This window comes from Mytilus trossulus, chromosome 11 (assembly GCF_036588685.1).
Source record: "Mytilus trossulus isolate FHL-02 chromosome 11, PNRI_Mtr1.1.1.hap1, whole genome shotgun sequence".
NCBI classification, from domain to species: Eukaryota; Metazoa; Mollusca; class Bivalvia; order Mytilida; family Mytilidae; genus Mytilus; species Mytilus trossulus.
The window spans coordinates 56,396,138-56,417,827 of record NC_086383.1 but is presented as its reverse complement, the minus strand read 5'-3'; the positions used below and the strand labels follow the sequence as shown (position 1 = coordinate 56,417,827).

Below are 21,690 nucleotides of genomic sequence, written 5' to 3'. Positions count from 1 at the left end.
AATTGAATATGAAATAGAACACATGCCTTCTGCCGGCTTCTGGAAGAGGAGAAAAAGCTATCAGAGGGACATTCAAATGGAAAGATTAAAAATAAACTGACACCATGGCCCCAAAAAAAGAAAAAGACAAACAGACAAATAAAAATACTCAAGATTCACAAAGGAAACTAAAAACTAAGTAACACAAACTATATCAAAATGTTGGGGTGATCTCAGGTGGTCTGGAAGGTTAAGCAGATCCTGCTCAACATGTGGCACATGTCATGTTGCTTATATTATTACAAAGGGGTTCAAACTCACAACCTCAGTGTTGACAGGCTAGTTATACACGAGATCATTCAACCCCGATGCCAACCATTAAATATGACCGCAAGCATTGATTTATCACCAATTTATTCTTGACATTACAAAATAATGTACAATAATTAAAATTTCTATAATAAAATCGTAACTTGATTATGGCTGAAAATATTCAGCTGTGAACATAAAATTAAAAATAAATATAGAACATTCAATTAATGTACAATTGTTCAATAAGTTTGACGGCAAGTCTTTGTTCTACATATCACTGTATTAAGAACCTTAATTTGTAACTTACATTACAGCTAATTTCCTAAAGCATGTAGAGTAAAACTTTGGTAGGCTGGTTGCTTTGTTCATACACACTTTTACCCAAGTTTTGTACTTATGATTGATATCTTCAAACAATAAATATAGGCAAACTTTAACCTGTAAATATTAGCGTTAAATTCAATTGAAAGTTATCTTTATTACTTTTGTACAATATACATACAAAGCAAGCAAGCTAACCAGAGTATTGCTCTACATGCATTAATTAGCTGTAAAATTATGTCTGGTAATATTGGCCGATCTATAAAATTGTACATGTGATCAAGGGGAGGCAATTTGGAAGTTGCCACTATGGATGGGTGTGACCACATACTTTTAAATGTATGCAGTCTCTTTTTTCAAATTGTCATCTCTAAGAACCATGTATGTTTTTAAAAATGAAACAGCGCTATAGTCTTTTCTGCCATTTACAACAGAAACAAATGTAAAAGAGAGCAAAACACATTTAGATCTTTAAAAAATACACATTGTAAATGTATTATGTGTAATTGTTTATATCATTTAAAATTTTGTTAAACTCTTGACCTGTGTTGATCTTGTGCTTGTACTTATCTTGATAAATTAAAAATATTTTCTACAAAAAAAATGAATTACCTCCCTTTGAAATAATTTATTTTTTATTTTCTATAAAATCCCATAAATTGGTGCCCATAACTAAATTTTCAGAATTTTTAGACAAATAAAACCAAAATGATGGTTTATTTCAAATCACATCATTTTTATTAAGTACCATTTTTATATGAATTTCTGTTACATGTGATTATTAACCCAATCATTGTTTGATTAAAAAATATACCGGGTCAGCACTTCAAATATTCAAAAATAAAGCTAAATAACATATTATGACATTTCACAAAACTTAAATGCTTTCTATTGAAAAAGTATAGACATAATTCTCTCATTCATATAAGATGCACCAAGCACAGTTACCAAAACTTAAGGATGTCTGCTTGTCATGTTTTTGAATTTTTGTCAGATTTTCGGAATCCTCTGGTTTTATCCATTTAAATGCCTTAAAAAAAAATCCCATGAACCCCCATTTTTCTTTTTATAAATATTTTACATGTATAATTATAAGTCATTTGTAAAAGTCTTATAAAATTTTATTTATTTTTTAATAGTATTTGAGAACTTTAACTGGTCAATTAAAAACTAAGAAAAATCAAGACACTTTCCCGCCAAAATTCCAATGGCTAATATCTTGAAAAACAAGCACATTGACCCCTATATTTGTTTTCCTTTTTTGATTCCATAATTAATTCCCTATCAATACATACTAGATTTATGAAAAGTTATCTGTTATGAAACTGAGCAGCAAACATCCTTAACTTGATATTGAATTTGTTACTCATCAATGAAAGGCAGTTTCATGAAGTTAGATAATATTGCAGTTTGAGATCACTTGATAGTATGATTAGTGTTCAAATCTTTAAAGCAATTTTCTTTGAAATGTAATTATATATTACGAATTAACAATTATGCAAGCACTTGTTGTTTTGAATCTTTATTAATAGCCAAAAGTTAGGCAAGATTACTTAAGTTAGTGATATAAATCATGATAAGCATGATTAATGTAGCTTGTACTAATCATGATATGCATGATTACAGACATTTGTGCTTATCATGTTGTAAGAGAAAATAAATGACAGATATAAAATTCCAGTTCTCTTCTTTAAGATCATAATTCAGTCCTGTTTTCTTTTATAATAAAATAAAATCTGTGAGTCTTCCAAGAATTTTGTCACACAAGCCTTTCATCTTGTAATAACTATAAAATGGCATTGCAAAATTACAAATTCACCACAGATCAAAAATTATATGAGCAGGTGCGCAATTTCATGTCCTAAGGAAAAATCTACACAAAGTTGGATAAAATCTTTTTCAGAGTTATAGATAAAAAAAGTATGATGTGGACGAAGATGATGAATGAAGTCGACATAAGTGACCCCTACATGTCATGTGACCCCTAGATGTCCTGTGACCCCTAGATGTCCTGTGACCCCTAGATGTCCTGTGACACAAAAATCTCTTTCATTTGGATTTTATTGAGACATTTATACATTTTTACAACTAAAAAAAAATTATCATTGCATTGCTAAATATTATCTCTCATAATCAAACAAAACATGGCTGATTTTTCCATACAGGGTAACAGAAATTTGTTTGGATAATTCATATTTAAAAAAAACATTCATGCCACTTTACTATGTAAAATATACTTTCTTATTCTTGGCTACAGGATTATCAGTTATTACTGAAATTAAGATATATTTATTATGCATTAAGGAATTAAAATCTTGAACAGAAAACTTAAAGGAACTTACAGATGAATACTTCAAAAATAAGACATTTTTTTTTTAATCTACATGTATTAAAGACCAGATACCATTTACTACATGTATGAACAAGGTGCATTCAATACAAATTTTACAGGTTTGAAATAAGAGATTTCATTTCATTTGTTTTTTTAATCAAATAAATCAAACCCTAATAGACAAAATTATGGCTCATGTTTCTTATCATAGACATGAAAATAGATAACTACAACCATTCGAAAAACACTTTCTCTCAAAATTTTCAATAAACTCTCATTCAAAAATACTATCTATATATATACTGATAACAAATGCATCTCACATTCCACTAAAAACAAAAATAATGGTCCCATTTCAAAATATCAATTTATGTATGTCAATGTTAACATACCACTGGGACTATATTTATAAAGTCAACAATTTAAAACAAAGAAAAAGTTCAATTATTTAACATTTAAGTCTCCTTCAACATTTTAAATAATCTTCTACCATCTGTGAATGAGTTAAACTTGTTATCTTTTTTTTACAAACACTGTCATGACTGTAAACAAGGAAAATATTTACAGAAGAAACACTAAGTTTTGAAAATCAAAGTACTTGTGAGCGCTGCAGGATATAAAGATTGCTCCCATAATGATGATTAAATGTTACAATTTTGAATTTGAAGTTATTTTCCTTTATTTAATAATACGATTGAAGTTCAAAATTTATTTTTACAAAATATTTGTCCAAATTAAGGTGGTACCCAACACTTTCACTAAAATTAATTTGGCTCGTTTAATTTTCATAAAATTTTGACAAAGTATTTACTTTGACCCTTTAACAAGTAAATAAAAATTTCAAAAATCGTGAACCAAACGTTTTGTCAGAAAAATTACACTGATTGTATAGCAGTTTGACAAACAACAATTTTGATCATTGAGAAGCTTAATGTTTCCTTTACAACACAACGTCATTAAAACGTTTAGTTGATTTCACAGAGTTATCTCCCTGTAGTGTTAGGTACCACCTTAAGTTATTTTAAATGAAATAATTATCTTCATTTTGTAACTTCGAATATCGGAATTAGAGTATGCATTTTGGTAAATTGCTTGACATGGACATGGATAGAATCTTAAAAATGTTTACCTCTGAGTACTTTTTTGTATGAAATTCAGGTGGTAGCCATCAGGCTTGAAAGATATAGTTATCAACCCACTGACAGAGTTTTAATTGTACTAAATGCAATCTTTATCCCTAAAAGAAGTACAGCATGTTCCGTGTTTACCATGTTTACAGAAATAAAGCAATCAAACTCTATTGTGTTTTATATCTATCAGTTAGTCACAAATATTGAAAGATTTAAATTTGTCAATGAACAGAAATGATACAATGAAAATCAGATATAAAACAATCCATATCAGCTCTCAGCATCACTTCCTCAAGTAATATCACTAGCTTCTCTCAATAATCTGTGTTTATGAACAATAATATTTTTATCTTCAATCATTTGAAAATTCTTATTTAAATCACAAATGTCCACGGATAAAAAAAAATGATATGAAGGTTCTGTGAGGCACTTTAAGGGTAATGACGAAATGGAGATTCATAACTGCTTGGAGACGGCGTAATCTGTACCCATGGCAACTCCTCTCTTCTTTCTGTAGCGGAGGATTGCCGATTTGTATTTTTAGATTTATTACTTGCTTTACTTCGTGTGCTGCGCGTACTTCGTGCACTTCGAACACTACGAACACTCTGTCTATCAGCACCATAAGTATAATCATTGCTGACAGCATTATTACGATTAGCTTGATTACGCATGCTGGTTTCATAGCTCGGTGGCCGATCAAGGGTTGGATAGTCATTTGTCTCTTGTTCAGTTTGAAATGTCTGATTTTCAATCTCATATCCCGGACGTGATGGGGTCTGATACATTTTCACAAATTCCAATTCGTCATTAGCATTTGAAGCTGGAAAAGAAAAAGAATATTATTATTTACTTATAACAGTTAATCAACTTTGTATTATCTCAAGTACACTTTTTAAATATTGGAGTCTGCTGTAAATTTCATTTATTGTGATTTTTCAAATAGAATGCAGAAGATGGTGGGTAAACTTTTCTGAAAAGAAAAAAAATATTTATGAAGTAGTTCTAGATAGTATATCGCAGTGCTACAGAAAATTAATTTTAATGTTTTATTTCTGAAATTATTGTCAATTGAACATTTAAACAAGAGACATTTGGGTGCAGAATGTTGCATACATTTTTTAAATACACAAGTTATGCAAACTGTAAATTCAGTCTTTTTTCCTGCATGTATTGATAATTGTAATATTCATTATTAATATTCGCTAAGTCTTTTCATCTCAATCTTTAGGCTTTATTACAGCAATAATACTTCTACACAATAACTGGTTCTTAAACCTGGTTATGCTGATTTTTTTTGTTTCAGAAGTAGAAAAACATCATCACATACTAGTAATGTGTTTACAAGTATTGACAAACATAAACATATATATATACATGCCATGAATTTACTTTCAAATGACAATAAACATAACAAAAAAAAAACAATAACTTTTGAACATGTTATGCCAAAGAAATGTATATACTCAATAATGTTGCAGCAATAATAATGCAGGAAGTTGTGTACACAAAGCATTTCATGGACACAGAAAAATACTATTCATTTGATATATGTACATTTCTTGATGAATTTCACTTAAATTCTAACAAACGATAAATACTATATTATTTCATAAACATTTTCTAAAATTTTCTTTCATAGTAAATTTTACACTCTAAGATAAATAAAATCTTCACTTTTCAGTTCAATTTTAAAAATATCTTTTTCCAGAGCTTACAAATGTAAATGTGAAATTCACAAGAGGGGAAAATAGCTTCTGGTAACAATATAATATAAAAGACAGGATATGGAGTATATACACAGACTTGTATGTTTCATTTCACAAACATCTGTTTATAATTAATCCTTCTTGCAAATCATTCTATCTTTTGAAAAGTTATCTCCCTTACCAGGGGTTCTCATTGGGGGGTTCCGATCCCAGATCCACCTACTGTTTTGTCAGATTCCCGTATCCTGCTTACACTATGTACGTAAGCAATTCTCATTTTTTTGTCATATCCTGGGTTCCGCAAGACTTTCCCGTTTTCATGCCACAATAATTTGACTTTCACGTGTCATGCTTACAAAAAATCGGCAATTCCGCGTCACGCTTAGACCCCAATGAGACCCACTTACCAAACTTTCACATTAAGAGATTAAGAAGGACAGAACTTACGAATGGCAAAGGTGACTCAACCAAACTTATTTTTTGATCTGTGTTTTGTAGTACATGTAATAAGCATAATTATGTATAAGTTTCATAACATTTGGTTGAGGCACAAGAAAGTTAGAGAATGGAAACTAATTTTGAGATGTGCAGACAGGATTAAACTGAATAGATTTCCTGGATTTCCTTGGAAAAAGTCATTCTGAGTAAATTTTGCACACAAGGAAAAAATCCATGAAGCATGAAACTTAAAAGAATTTGCAAAAATAATAACTTTAACTTTAAATTTACCTCTCTAAAAGGACTTCAATTGAGATTATTTTTTTTTAAAACATGAAATTTTGAACATTTGCAAGATGTTATGAATACATTTAAATAAAATGATTTGCAAATAGGTAGCATGGAAAAACTGGAACATTACTGTTGAGTGACTAGCAATGGTGCGTACACATATATAAGTTCTGACATTAATTCTGTATAATTTTTATTTTTATAAGCTGGACAAAACTACATCCATTCTTTTCAGTTTTGAAAAAGCTGTCATAATTATATACAACATATGCATTCTCAATAATACAACCATGCTAGTACTGTTTACTGATGAACAGACAATAAAGTAGTACCTTTAAAAGAAAACCGTGTGCCAAAAATAAATGCTGAAATAAATAAAGACCAATTGAATAGGTATGGCTATATGGTCAGTATATATATATTAATACAAAACAGTGTTACAAATGTGATGTCAACACGTGGAACTTGTGTGGTCAATAAAGAAACTGCATGCAAAATGAAAATTCAGAAATTAGGTAAGATTCATATACAATCTATTTACATTGTCTTAAAATATGAAATTTCTTTGTTGTACCTGCTTTAGAATCAGGACTAAAAGCTAGACTTGTCCAGCTTTTCTCCTGTTTCGTAGCAAGTACAAATAAGTTTGTATTTCCAACAATGCAAGTACATTGCTTTAATCCTGCAATTTACACCTGGCACTTTAAGGTTTAGTTGTTTAAATCCAATTAATTCTTTTTTTTATTTTTCGAAGATATCAAACATAGCTTTGGTTGTGGACTGAAAAGAGGACACAAGAATGAACTGTCACATACTGTGGATTCATTAATTTTCGTGGGTACCAATTTTCGTGGATTGAAGAAAACTTGCATTTTCGTGGATATTAAATTTTGATGTTTTGGCAAAGTTGGCAAACATATCTTTTGAAAATTTGTAATTCGTTGCACATTTAAATTCGTGGTTTATCTGTTCCTACCATATCCACGAAAATTGGTATCCAACGAAAATTAATGAATCCACAGTATACAGAAATATTCACTTTTCCATTTCATCAACAATTAAGCCAAGTGACAGGAAACTATACTTGTAGGAGTAAAAATATAGCAAACAAATATTTGGGTACCTATTATTTGTGCAATACTTGGCTGATTGCAGGATAATAAAATGTTAACACAATTAATACACCTTAACTATGGATACATTTGATTTTTTGGGGTAATAAATGATAAGAATTAGAAAAATTAAATGTTTCTTTAATAATGAGTTATTCTAATTAAAAGATTTCATGCATTAATAAATATATCCACATAAAATATATTTGAGCAGGAGTCAGCACAAACACGACTCATTCAATTATCTATAACTATTTGCTTATCTTTTAATTATAGATTATCGTTGATTATTTCAACGAGATTGATTTTTTCGCTTGAGCTGGTACAGCGAAAGTGAGAAAAGCAATCGAGTTGAGATGACCAATGATAATCTGTTTATCGCTATTTTACCTATGACGACGTTGTCAATTTCAACGTCAATTTAGTAAGCAACGCCACGTGGCCTCCTTTGTTTCTAGCAATAATTTTTCCATATCAAGCAAGAAGCATGATATGAATATTATCACCAAAAAAGTTCGAATGAAAAATGCATAAAATAGCGATAACAATGCTTATTGAAGATAAATAAGAAAATATTGTAAAACCTTTTAGGTATCATGTCTCTTAACATGCTAATATGTCCGGCATGTACTTATTAATAGTTTTTTTTTCCATATAACATTTGTACATGTATGAACTTATCAACCGTTAAGAAGTTGGATATGATCGAAGTAAAAATGGGTTGAAAATATAATGGCATGGCTAATAATAGAGTAAAAATAAACCAACTGTGAACTGTAACGTAACAATTAACTGAGAACAAAGAACCTCTTACTTCTATAAACAGGCAGGCTACACATCTTCATCATTTTATCTAATAAAACAATTTATACAAATCTTTATGGAATTTTTGAAACAGTGACTGTATACAAAATATTTTTCTTAAATTTCATAAAGCAAAGATACATGACAGAAAGTACCTTTATATACTTAAAGATAGCTTTTCAACTGAAGTGTTTTCCCTAGAAATTGTTTGAAGGAAAAAGGGGGGAGGTATTGACTGAAAAGATGCTGGCCATGAACTATGAAGACTCTTATAGAGTAACAGGTCATTTCAAATTATAGGAGTCTCAAATTGATGCATTGACATCACCATGACGTACAATTCCTCTGAGGAAAACACTGTAAATATATGTGCTACTTTCATAACAAACATCAATTCACTTTTATGCTTAAAGTGGTACCCAATACTTTCACTACAATTAATTTGGCTCGTTTAATCTTCATAAAATTTTATCAAAGTATTTATTTTGACACTTTAACAAAAAAATTTAAATTTTAAAAAATTTGAACCAACCATTTTGTCAGAAAAATTACACTGGTTATATAGCAATTTTACAAACACCAATTTTGATCATTGAGAAGCTTAATATTCCCTTTACAACACAATGTAATCAAAACATTTAGTTGATTTTACAGAGTTATCTCCCTGTAGTGTAAAGTACCACCTTAAAGAATAAATATTGATGATCTAACAAGAGAACAAGCTATCAGAAAGTCTAAAACATGTTTACAGTTTTTATTTATTTCTAATCCATTGAAAATTAAATAAACTTTATCATCACTATTTACTTAAATTTTCCACTTGATCTTTCTGTGTGCTAGATTTTCATCTCAAGTGACTTTATAGATAGATGGAATTTTTTCACCTTAGTCAAAAGAATATGAAGAAGGCATTTTGCAACCATAGATAAACTTTGATTCTTAAATGATCATTAGTGGTGTTTTGAAACAAAGTATTCACATGTTTACCAAACTGGTTTGAAATTTCATTGTGAAATTATCAAAATTTTTTACAATAAATCTGATTGGATGTGAAGTGCTGATATCAAATCAAACTATGTACATTGTATACAGAGAAGAGTGACAGTGTATACAATCTACCATTTTCCCATTCCCACAAAACTTCAAACAATTTTTCCAATTTTTCTTTTCTATTTCCTACATGTATGTTAACGTTGCGCCCTAACTAGCCACCCCTTCTATAGAGTGAAGTTAGTCATCAACAGTATCACACAATATTTACATTTTTTCCTGTGTGAAGTGTCACCTAGAGATGAAATATTTTTAATTTATAAAACAGTATTTTATAATGGAACATGACATACTATTTGCTATAATCAGGGTTCTCATAAAGGATGTTTGAAGGTGTGCCTAGGGACTTACTGTAAACCAACTTATTTTTGCGGATACTTAATTTCGAGTTTTACCCTTCCTAAACCACTTTGCGGCTATTTAATTTCGCGATTTTCTGAAGTTCAATAAGGAATGATCCAATTACTGCATATTCGCGACGATTAATATTCGTGTTATTTTTCTACTCGCGAAATTCTTGAAAATAAATCGCTGGCGAAAATAAGTTATAATTTCTGACCATTACAAGGCCAACAGTGAGATGATTGTTATATCATTTATTACTGTGGCTTCATTAATATTCGTTGGATACCAATTTTCATGGATTTTATGAATCAGGAGAACCACGAATTTAAACATGTGAAATGTTCAACAAATTACAAATGTTCTTAAGAAATGAGTGCATACTTTGCCAAAATCATGAAATTATATATCCAAAATTATGTAAGTTTTCCTCAAACAACGAAAGTTGGTTCCCACGAAAATATATGAATCTACAGTATTTGACTCACCACTGACCCAAAAAATGCAAGAAAATGAAATTAATGGAGATTTTTTTTTTAACTTTTGCAAAAAAATAACAATATATGTACTCTGACAGTTGATACAACATTTTACAATCTTGATAAATCTTTAGTTTTTCATGAGTTCAGGACCCATGGACTTGCTTTAGTGAGAACCCTGATAATCAAGCATATCGTAACTTATTGTCAAATATAAGATGTTGAACCAGATCCAATAACATTTAAACGAATAATCAATATATATATAAAGCAGCAACAAACAAATTTCTTCAAGTCTAATTGCAAACTGCAATGTCTTACATTAGAAAATAGTCTCTAACTAAAAAATGTGCGATGACATCACCTGAAACTTTACTAACAGAAACACTAACAAAATATTTGTAAAAGAATAATAAGAACAGTAACTTGAACAAACAGTTCTACATACATAAATACAGGCTGCATTCGATAACGAGAGTGACGGACTGAATCGTCATCGTAAGACGATAAAGACCATGACTCATAGTCTCCTATGTAACTAACTGAAAACAAAACACATATATCTTAACATTGGCAGTCATTGCTAGGTCTGTTTGATTCAAAATACCATTGTACTTTGAGTGAAGAAGTTTTATTGGGTGTTTTTTTAGTGTATCTATGTATGTTCTGTATCTTCCTCCTTTAGTAGAAGCACCACCATGGGTTATGGTGTAAAAAAAGATATTTAACACTGTCTCGGTTCAGTGCGTACATGGTATTATTGTTTGTGAGTATTTGTTAAGTGTCTGTTAGTACTTGTTAGTCTTTATTACTAGGATTTGTTTGTAAGTAGGTATGAGGGTTTGTTAGTATGTGTTCTTGTTCGTTTATATGTGACTATCTTTTATTTTTGCCCACTCTGTGATGGGTGGAAATTACAAATTGTCCTGAGCTACTCATTATAATAAATGTGTTAGTAAAAGGGAGATAACAAAGAGAAAGTTTACAGAACTTATGAAGAGAAGGATGTTGAGTATAATAAGAAAAATATTAGAATAGATTAAAGAATAATGAAGAAGACTATTCATGCATATCACTGACTTGCTAGGTAACTATTATTCATAAACGAGTAAAATTGTATAACTGATTTAGAAATGAAACCTAAAAATATTGCCAATTATAAAATTTGAATGTATGAAAATCACAGTGTACTAACAACAAACTTTATAATCAAATGCATGCATAAACAGCCTTCTTTCTGCAAAGAAGAAACAATTGATACACTTTAGTAAATGTTATGACTTCTTTTCATAATAATGTTCCCCTCAAAAAGAGAAGACAATTTTTAAAAAATTTATGTGGATGGTTGTATTTGAAAAACCAGAATGCAAAGGCAGTGTTGATCTATTTTTGTTGTTTTTATATCTGCAGTTGGTGGGGGGTAAAAAAGTGCAAAGGGGGGGGGGGGGGGGGGACATAGTATTTTCTGGAACATCCCTGAATGGGGAGCTTAATACTTAATACTGAAGACAAATTTTGCTATGCTTTAATTCTAGAGATTACAAATCAGAGGCAAAATTTTAATAAATTTTAAACAACATAAAAATGGTAATGTAAACTTATGGAACACACATGCACAATCCTACTTCAAAGAAGCCATAAACAACAAACAGTGTATCATATAGAAAGAAAACTACACAGAAACTAACATATATATCACACACCTGTAGATTATGTTAATGAGTTAGACAAGTGAGAGAATGACGTCCTGCGAGTTAGTAAAGCCTTGTAGTGACCGTGTACGTGTTACAGTTGACCACTCCTGACTCTCAGCGTATGAGACGTAGGTTGGGAGACACCAGGTGTCTGGATGATTAACAAGTTTACGGGTGTCCAAGTTGTCTATGACTTGTACAGGTATATCTGGACTGTCTATGTTTGGGACAGGTGTGTATGTCATAGTTGGACGATAATACGTGCTACGTGACAAGTACTTACAACTTTCCTCCTCTTCAACGAATATGTACGCATTCACACACGAAATCACAAAACCAATTAACTGTAAAAAAAACACATAATTTATTAACATTTATAAAACACACACAAGAAGTATAATGAACACATAAAATATTTAAAAAAAAATTAATTGGAAAAATGAACATGCAAAACATTTTCTCTAAATCTTTATCCTTTAAGGTGGTACCTAACACTACAGGGAGATAACTCTGTAAAGTCAGCTTAACATTTTAATTATGTTGTGTTGTAAAAGGAATATTAAGCTTCTCAATGATCATATTGGTGCTTGGCAAACTGCTACAGTACGGGTAGGGACTTATTTTTATGGATGTCTTAATCCGACTAGTCGGATATCAATAATCGGACATTTTTATGGTAGGTAGTATGGCCATCAATCAACAAATCCAGGTGTGATTGGCAATATATTTGTCCTTTCATCTTAATCCGTGCTGCTAGAATTACGGTTCACTGATTTCAGAATCAGGTTACCTGTAATTTTAACCTCTCAGTCACTTTATTGATTACATCGTTTTTGACATAAAATATTTTTTACAGGTGAAGTACTGGAGAAAACTTTGTTTTAATAAAAATAGCCTATTTTTTTAATTATGGTTTTTATATTTCAACTGCTATTTATTTTCTAATTTGTTCCTCAAAATTATTTTTGTTCTATGTTTTTTGTTGTTTATTTTTGTTTTTTTTGTGTATCTGTTTCTTATTTGTTTGCATAAAATTTCAAACATTAATATTTATACATGTATTCTATTTCTGGAAGCTTACGGTTATTTTTGTTTTACTCGTAATTCCATTAGCAGAATGCTGTCTCCAGGGTTAGTTTGACGCGGCCACATGCAAAATATTTCTATAATATGTATTTAATATTCAATTCGGTCTGTGTTGGGTCAGTTCCGAGATATAAAAAATAATTACAGTGAGCAATACTTGTATATTATTTAGTAGATTGCTGATTCTTTGTAGTTTTTACTTTTTACTGTAAACAATTTATTGTCCGAAACTTCAAAGTTGGAGATGTATCAATAAAATATAACGCAAATAATAACACTAGAAGAAGATATTGATTCTTCCCGGACATAAGTTTATTTTAAGATTTCCGTGTTTGTTCATTATGTTAAATTTATATAATTGATCTGCATTTGGGGTTAGGGGGTAAATAGGGTCCGGATCTCGAAATCCTGGGCTTAAAAACACGAAGTCCCAAGGTCCCGAATTTAAATAAATAAAAATCCCGACATCGCGAAAAAAAGAATTCCCAGATCCCGAAGTGTTAATCCCGAAATCTCGAGCTTAAATTAATTGCGTAATATTAATTTACGCACAATCCATGTAAAAAGGAAACTTGTATGTTATATATTTTTTAACAGCAATTTGTTAAGAAAAATTTGCCGTGAAAAGATAATTGCATGATACACATATTAGTGATCAACAGCGTGTGCACGTGGTTGAACTTTAACTTAACTCCACTCACAATATTATTGAATGCTAATAAAAGATGTTAAAGATCGATTTTGTCCACTGCACGAGATTCTTATATGGCGGGAAATGTCGTAACAGTAAACTCAGGTGACCTTACTGAACGACCGTGGGAAAATCCATTCATGATTAAATTTGATGTGGAATGATTGACAGTATTGTGCGTTAGTTTTGAGGCTCTTGATCGATTGACCAGAATAGAAATTTAATCGATTTACATACATGTAAAATCAAAACAAGATTTGGTCTTCTTTAACTATTTTTTATTTTATTTTTATCAGTCATTTCCCGGATTCCCATTTAAATATTCTACTTTGGAGAACTCCTTTAAACTTTGGACAACATCGATTTAAAAATTCTTACGGACTGCGCGAGCTAGAAGTACGACGAAAAAGTAAAGACAGCTGATCATGAATAGTACGATTAACCTTCAACCCCATTGGGGTATAAATGTGCATTTATTCAATAATCTATATAAGGTTAAATTTTGATTTTCGTGTATCGATTCGTAAAATATATTTATAATAAAAACACCGGCGATTTTCATAAAAGAGTCGACTGAGACATGAAAATAGAAAGGCAATATTTCGATTGTCAACAATTTTTTGTTAAATAAAAAATAGGAATCGAAATATGATCACGGCGTTATAAATATTGTATTTAAAGAAACCAATTGTTTGACTTTCAAAGAGATTAACGGGAAATATGTCAAAATAGAAAGCACGAGTGATCTGTCTGAACAAAATGTTTTACTTGCGAGAAATGATTGACAGGTGTGAATTGATATAGAGGCTCCGACGGGGAAAGTTGTATCAAAAGGAAAATAACTTTATTCACAATGCCTATACATATTTTATAAATACGATATGTTGGCCTTATACTGAAAATTGTGTTTCTAATAATAACATATAAAGGAACAGGACCTTAAAAGGGGGAAATAATATAACCATCAATGAAAACTCGTATAATTTACGGGATTGATGTCTCAACAATTTGATTTCAACTTCGATTGAAAACAGTCTTGGTTGTTATTAGGCTTATTATTTTGAATTAGATGAAATATTTTCGGTTTACAAATACAAATGCAAATACAAAATAGTTAATTGGCACAAAACTATTATAATAATTGGCAACACAATATATTGTTAAAAATCGTCTTTATTTCATTTTCAAATTATAAAAAAAAAAATCCCACATTCATGATATTCAATTTTAATTTTAATTCTAAATATTCAATTTTTAATTTAAATTCTTAAATTAAATTTTAATTTCAATTCTTTCTCTGAATACAAAACAATATTTTACATTTATCTATTCTCCATAAATACAAATATATCTGTACAGGTAAAATTTAATTCTAATCAAGCTGGTACAGATTGATTTACGACCTTCCACTTGGATATTGCACAGCAGGTGTTTATTACTCTGGGACAACTGTCCGACCAGTCTGACATCTAGACGGATTAAGGCTTCCATAAAAATAAGTCCCTACCTGTACTGTATATAACCAGTGTAATTTTTCTGACAAAATGGTTGGTTCAAATTTTTTGAAATTTTTATATTTTTTTTAAAGGATCTAAGTGAATACTTTGGCAAAATTTTAAGGAAATAAAACAAGCCAAATTAATTTTAGTGAAAGTGTTGGGTACCACCTTAACTGACTTCTTAATAATTTTATCTGTTTGTTTGATCTTAGAACTAGAACTTCATTGGTTTAAATTCAAATAGTCTTGCTCTCCTCTTAAAGTTTTATCAGAACCTCCCAAGAGATCAAATTTAACCAAAGGGAAGTTCTTACCCTTCCGGAGCACCTGAGATCACCCCTAGTTTTTGGTGGGGTTTTTGTTGTTTATTCTTTAGTTTTCTATGTTGTGTCATGTGTACTATTGTTTTTCTGTTTGTCTTTTTAATTTTTAGCCATGGCGTTGTCAGTTTGTTTTAGATTTACCAGTTTGACTGTGCCTTTGGTATCTTTGGTCCCTCTTTTAAATGATTTTATTGTGAATTTAAGGATTATAAACCTCCAAAAAAGATCAATTTCAATGTAACTGCTAGTTTCGGAATTGACAATTGTGAAATCTATTTTAATTAGAAAATTTAAGCAGAAGTTTGAGACTCACTTACCAATCAAGAACCCTATTTAACCTTATAATAGCTCTAGATAATGAACTTACAGCTAACAAAACCTGTACACCTGCATGTATGACTTCTACATAGTAATAATCAAGCAGACACCCTTCAACCACATCTTCTGGTGGAATTGGTCGGCTGGAATCTGTCGGTGAATTATCTATCCAGGATGTGTTGGTTATCCGACAACCAATACCATGTTCTAGCCACCAGCTTTTGTTCTTAGTACCAATATTTAGTATGTACAGATCTTTGTTCTGAAAAAAAGGTTGAAAATTTCAAACAAAGTAAATTTAAAGAAGTTCACATCATAATGAACATATATATCATGTATAATATATGTAGTTAAGTTCACATTGATGTGATCAAAACTCAAAGGTAGGCTTACTTAATGCAAAACTTTAAAGTGGTACTAAACAGTAATAAATATATGGAACTTGAATGACACTATGAAAGACTAGTAAACATTATGCCTTCCTTCTTGGATAAGCCTAACAACAAAATCACATTCTGAACTAAAAGAGACATGTAGTACATGTACGTATACATTTGTATGTACAACAATGTACAAACATGTACTTGAAGAACATCATTTACATTGTAATAATTCTGAAAGCAGGGTTTTTTATTTGATAAAATAAACCACATGATCTTTAATTTTTATCATATGTTATAGAGATTAAAAGTATCACACTACATGTATTTACCGAGATTCACTTCTAGCATGTCTAGTCATTATCTGTATTTTATAGAGTATATATATATATTATGTAATTATCATATTTTCATTTAACTAAAATTGAGAATGGAAATGGGGAATGTATCAAAGAGACAACAACCCGACCACAGAAAAAACAACAACAGAAGGTCACCAACAGGTCTTCAATGTAACGAGAAATTCCCGCACCAGGAGGCATATTCACATCCTCATGATTATAAATAAAGGGTGAACGAGTTCAGTTGAAACTTGATTCTTCTATATTTTTTCATATCTCACTATCTAATTATGATCACGACAGGTTGGAAAATATTTAATTAATTCTACACTCAGCTGATAAACAAAATATATACACACACAAAGTGTAAACAAAATAAAATCAATCACTGTTGCTATTTTTAGACCTAAAAAATTAATTATATTTTGCAGTAATTTGAGCATGCAGACCATGCAGACTAAAATAATCTATTGATTATAATTAACTCTCTCCATAATCCAGGTAATCACGATTATAGGTTTTGTGCAAATTAATTATAGAATATATAATATGATACCAATAGATGAACATGATAAATTTGTACTTTAATTTCAACTCAAATATTGTTAAATAAGTTGCATACACATGGTTAATACTACTACAGATATAAAACCACCTTGAGATTGCTTGAAATTTTCCTTCATATACATGTACATGCATGTACCAGGTACAGTAATTAAACTAAGAGCACAAAATTCTGAATGTAGGTAAACATGTGTCTCTAGTTTTCAGACTTGAGCACATGTACAATCATCTATAAATTATAGACTTTAAATAGATGTTTAACCCCGCCACAATTTTGCGCCTGTCCCAAGTCAGGAGCCTCTGGCCTTAGTTAGTCTTGTATTAATTTTAATTTTAGTTTCTTGTGTATAGTTTAATATGACGTCCATTATCACTGTAATAGTATACATATTTTTCAGGGGCCAGCTGAAGAAAACCTACTGGTGCAGGAATTCTCGCTACTTTGAAGACCCATTGGTGGCCTTCGGCTGGTGTCTGCTCTATGGTCGGGTTGTTGTTGCTTTGACACATTCCCCATTTCCTTTCTCAATTTTATTTATATACATTTAATTTACAATGTATAACATGTGTATGTGTACATACAGTATATGTGCAAGTATACATTTTTTTCTACTTACTCGACTAAGAACCCCAACTTCTAAATATAGACATATGACAAACACATTCCATCCGAGCCATATCAATGACCATGTGGAGTACTGAAACAGAAAACAAATACATAAAAGTTTACATACAATATACAATTTACCAGGGCTAGTACCATGTGGAGTACTGAAACATAAAACTGTGGAGTACTGAAACATAAAACAAATAGTTTACATATATATGTACAATGTACTGGGGTTACTTCATGCACATAACATGCATAAGTCAATATTTCAATCCCTTTATTAACACAATTAACCGATTCGTTAAGTGATAATTTTGTTATACATTGTACATTGACTGTCATGACTGTAAATACACATACATATCTTGCCACAAATTAAGTTTCATATTTTTAGTCATTGCAGCTGTACAGCTTTATTTGGGACATCTTTACCTACACATGTATTAGCATGATTATGTCTGTTTGTTTTGGTCGCACATTGTTTTCACTATATGATAGAATTGTATGTGACTGTCAATTCATCAATGACATATTAGCAGTGATTAGGACATGTAGGATGTTGAAAGAATTATATATATATATCTGTGATAGAAAAATTTCCATTCTGTTTTTGCTTCACATTGCCCAAGCTGCACATTGCATATAATTATGATGATGGATGGGCCTCCATCTCCCATAAGCCCTTATAATCACAGACTACTGATTAGACGCAGTTCCTGACAATAAGATGAGGTTATCTAAATACAATGTATGATTTACCTTTTTTTTTTAATCCAAATGACTTCAAATATTAGAAATGAGATTGTACAGGTTTTATCAATAATTCACAGCAACAGAAACAGAAACACATCTGACGATCTGAGCTTTAAAATGCATATCTTCATCATCTTAATTAATCAACTTACCAATGTGATGAACTTTGACCTGAACTGGTAAGTACCAAATCCACCAATGATAACACAGATAAGTTGAAAGAAGTTGGCAATGATTGGTGCCCACATGTATCCCAAGAAATCAAATATTTGTCTTTCCAATGTACTTAACTGAAATTAAAAGTAAGAAAATATATCATTAAATCAAATTACAAAATGTATATGAACTGTTTCTTATTTTAAAAATATTCAAATAAATTAAGAATGGAAATAGGGAATGTGTCAAATAGACAATACAATGTAGCCAAAGGCCACCAATGCAAATGCAATGGGTCTTCAATGCAACAAGAAAGTCCCACACCAGGAGGCTTGCTTCAGCTGGCCTCTAAACAAAATATATACAATGTACATGTACTAGTTCAGTAATAATGGATGTCATACTACACTCAGAAATACATCGTATATATAAAAAAAACAATTTAAAAACAATAAAAAAAAATCTAATTACATGTTCTCTAGCTCAATTTGTGCCTTTAACTCCCCGAGTACATGGTTGAAAAAATTTGTAAGGGTTCCGCAGAACCCAGTGTCTCGCCTTCTAGTACTTTTGCTGTAAATCGCAGACTAAACAAAAATGAGGAAAATATTCCTCTTGATACTATCTTATGATTGTAAGAAGCTTCTGTCCAAGTTTGGTAAAAATCTAGGATAGTTAATGAATCTAATAAATGTTTGGAAAATTTTAACTGCAGACTATATAATGTAAACTGAAGTCGATTTAAAAGTAAAATACAGAAAAAATGGAGTTATCTTTTTACAAGATTTACTTCTGGATACTATCTTATAATTATATGATAAATAAGCTTCTGTCCAAGTTTGGTACAAACCCAGGATAGTTTAAGAAAGTAATTAATGTAAAAAAAAAAAAACTTTAATCACAGAGTGAATGTAATGTTTCTCCACAGAAAAACTAAGTCCATTTAAAAGTAAAATACAGAACAAATTTGTAAGGGTTCCGCGGAACCCAGTGTCTCACCTACTTTTGCTGAAAATCACAGGCTCAACAAAATGAGGAAAAAAATCAATAAAAATATTCCTCTTGATACTATCTTTTGATTGTAAAAAGCTTCTGTCCAAGTTTAGTAAAAATCCAGGATAGTTTATGAATCTAATAAATGTTTAAAAACTTAAACTGCAGACTGTATGTAATGTTAACTGGAAGAAAAATTAAGTCTATTTATAAGTAAAATACAGTTACACAGGTACAAACTATTAACAAAATTTCCTTCTAACTACTAGCTTATGATCATAAACAAGCTTCTGTCTAAGTTTGGTACAAATTAAAATTCGCATAAGAAAGTTAATAATTTTTTTTTAATTTAACCACAGGGTGAATGTGTTGTTTCCTAGCAGAAAATCTAAATATAAGTCCATTTCAAAGTAAAATACGGAAAAAAACGGATTTATTTTTTTACAAAATTTACTTCTGTATATATTATCTTTTGATCATAAACAAGCTTCTGTCCAAGTTTGGTACAAACCCAGGATAGTTTAAAAAAGTTATTAAAATTTCAAAAACTTTAACCACAGAGTGAATATTTGTGGACACCACCGACGACACGACGGAGTGTACAATGTAGGATCGCTTAGTCTCGCTTTTTCGACTAAAGTTGAAGGCTCGACAAAAAGTGAGTGAAATCATATTATTAATATAATTTATGGTTTTGGGATGTTTTAAGTTAGGTTTTATCACTATTATTTAAAAGACCTGTACTAAACAGGATCTCTCAAAAAACACATTGGAATGCTGTCACAATTTCCTACCAAATGACTCCATGTAAACTGGACATTTCATTCATGTAACAGTAATAGGGAAACTCCTTTAATTTAAAACTAATATACCATCAGACAAAATTTTGATGTCACATTATTAGCTACCTTCAATATGTTATTGTTTCATGATGTCAATTGTTCAAGAGGCAGATTTCCAAATAGCGATAAGGTGTATTAATAGAGGCCAGGCGGTAATTGTGGTACTTTCATGACATATAACGGCAAATATTCTTGCAAAATAACGTTAATGGTAATTTTGGGTGCATGAAGATAAAATGTGCAGTTTCTTATAGCTCATAAAAGAATCAACTAGGTTTTATGAATTGCGTTAACATTTTCCCCACAATGATGGTAACTATAATAATTTGAGACCTCTGACGAATTACAATAAGGATATTTTGAACATTCACGATAAAAATTAACAATTTGATGCCAACAGTAGCTGAAAATGACTGTTTGACGATTGACTATTGTGGGCATTACTACCCTCTAAATAGTATTATAATACACCTTATCGCTATTTGTCCGCCATTGCTGGATATCACACAGGTTCCTGTAAAATGTTGACGTCAAAAAACAAACTATGTCACTTCACAATGGAAAAGTGATTGTTGTTGATGTCAAAAGTATTAGCGATAAGCTGTATATTAATTATATGTAAATATGACATAAACAAATTGCATTTGATACAATTTTCTTTACCGCCAACATGTCGTTCCTTTTAATCACAAATGTATTTAAATTCGTTTATATTGATCAATTGCGATCACTTGATTGTAAGGGTGATATTGCAAGCAACTTTTACAAAATTTTGAGGAATAAAAAGGTGTCTTCCATAAAAAAAATGGGCTTGGCTCTGCTTTACAGAATAATTTAACTTACAAATTGCAAGAGAATTACGACCATCATGGCCGTATACATAGCCGTATTGGCACATTTCCCTTGAAACGCCATGGCTACTATGCTTAATTGTTTGTATTTCATCAAGATATTTCACATTTTTATAGACATTTTCTGTTGGTGACACATTATTTTGGCTAAACAATGACAGGATTACTCAAATCAGAGGATATGTTTACAATAAAAAGTAATTCGTAATTAAATGTTCAATATGTTCATCAATTTTCATTGTAAGTCGGTGTTAATATATAACAACAAACAATCATCTATTTTTGATATA

At 30.5% G+C, this 21,690-nt stretch overlaps 1 protein-coding gene across 5 annotated transcripts; it reads right to left on the bottom strand.

Annotated features, from left to right (window-relative positions):
- Nucleotides 1-376: 376 nt before the first annotated feature.
- On the bottom strand, nucleotides 377-21,592 carry LOC134691332 (sodium/potassium-transporting ATPase subunit beta-1-interacting protein 3-like). Of its 5 annotated transcripts, XR_010102113.1 has the most exons (9): nucleotides 21,393-21,592; nucleotides 18,711-18,848; nucleotides 17,813-17,893; nucleotides 15,960-16,172; nucleotides 12,277-12,337; nucleotides 9,690-9,713; nucleotides 8,439-8,477; nucleotides 2,651-4,897; nucleotides 377-2,614 (listed from the first exon to the last, which is right to left on the bottom strand). XR_010102113.1 is itself a non-coding variant. In XM_063551789.1 (8 exons), exons 1-8 carry the CDS (start codon nucleotides 21,492-21,494, stop codon nucleotides 4,506-4,508), a joined length of 1,050 nt encoding a protein of 349 aa, XP_063407859.1. In that variant the 5' UTR covers nucleotides 21,495-21,592; the 3' UTR covers nucleotides 377-4,505. The 5 variants fall into 5 exon arrangements, 4 of the variants coding, with proteins under 4 accessions (XP_063407859.1, XP_063407860.1, XP_063407861.1 ...); XM_063551789.1 differs by having other exon boundaries at nucleotides 377-4,897; XM_063551790.1 differs by lacking the exon at nucleotides 9,690-9,713 and having other exon boundaries at nucleotides 377-4,897.
- Nucleotides 21,593-21,690: the final 98 nt, after the last annotated feature.

Excerpts from the sequence above, each read along its gene's own strand:
- LOC134691332 (XM_063551789.1), bottom strand. The coding sequence starts at position 21,494 with ATGAAATACAAACAATTAAGCATAGTAGCCATGGCGTTTCAAGGGAAA. Across the intron at positions 16,173-17,812 it reads AAGTTGGGGTTCTTAGTCGA|AACAAAGATCTGTACATACT; the intron begins GTAAGTAGAAAA and ends CCTTTTTTTCAG. Across the intron at positions 4,898-8,438 it reads TAGCCTGCCTGTTTATAGAA|CTTCAAATGCTAATGACGAA; the intron begins GTAAGAGGTTCT and ends TTTCTTTTCCAG.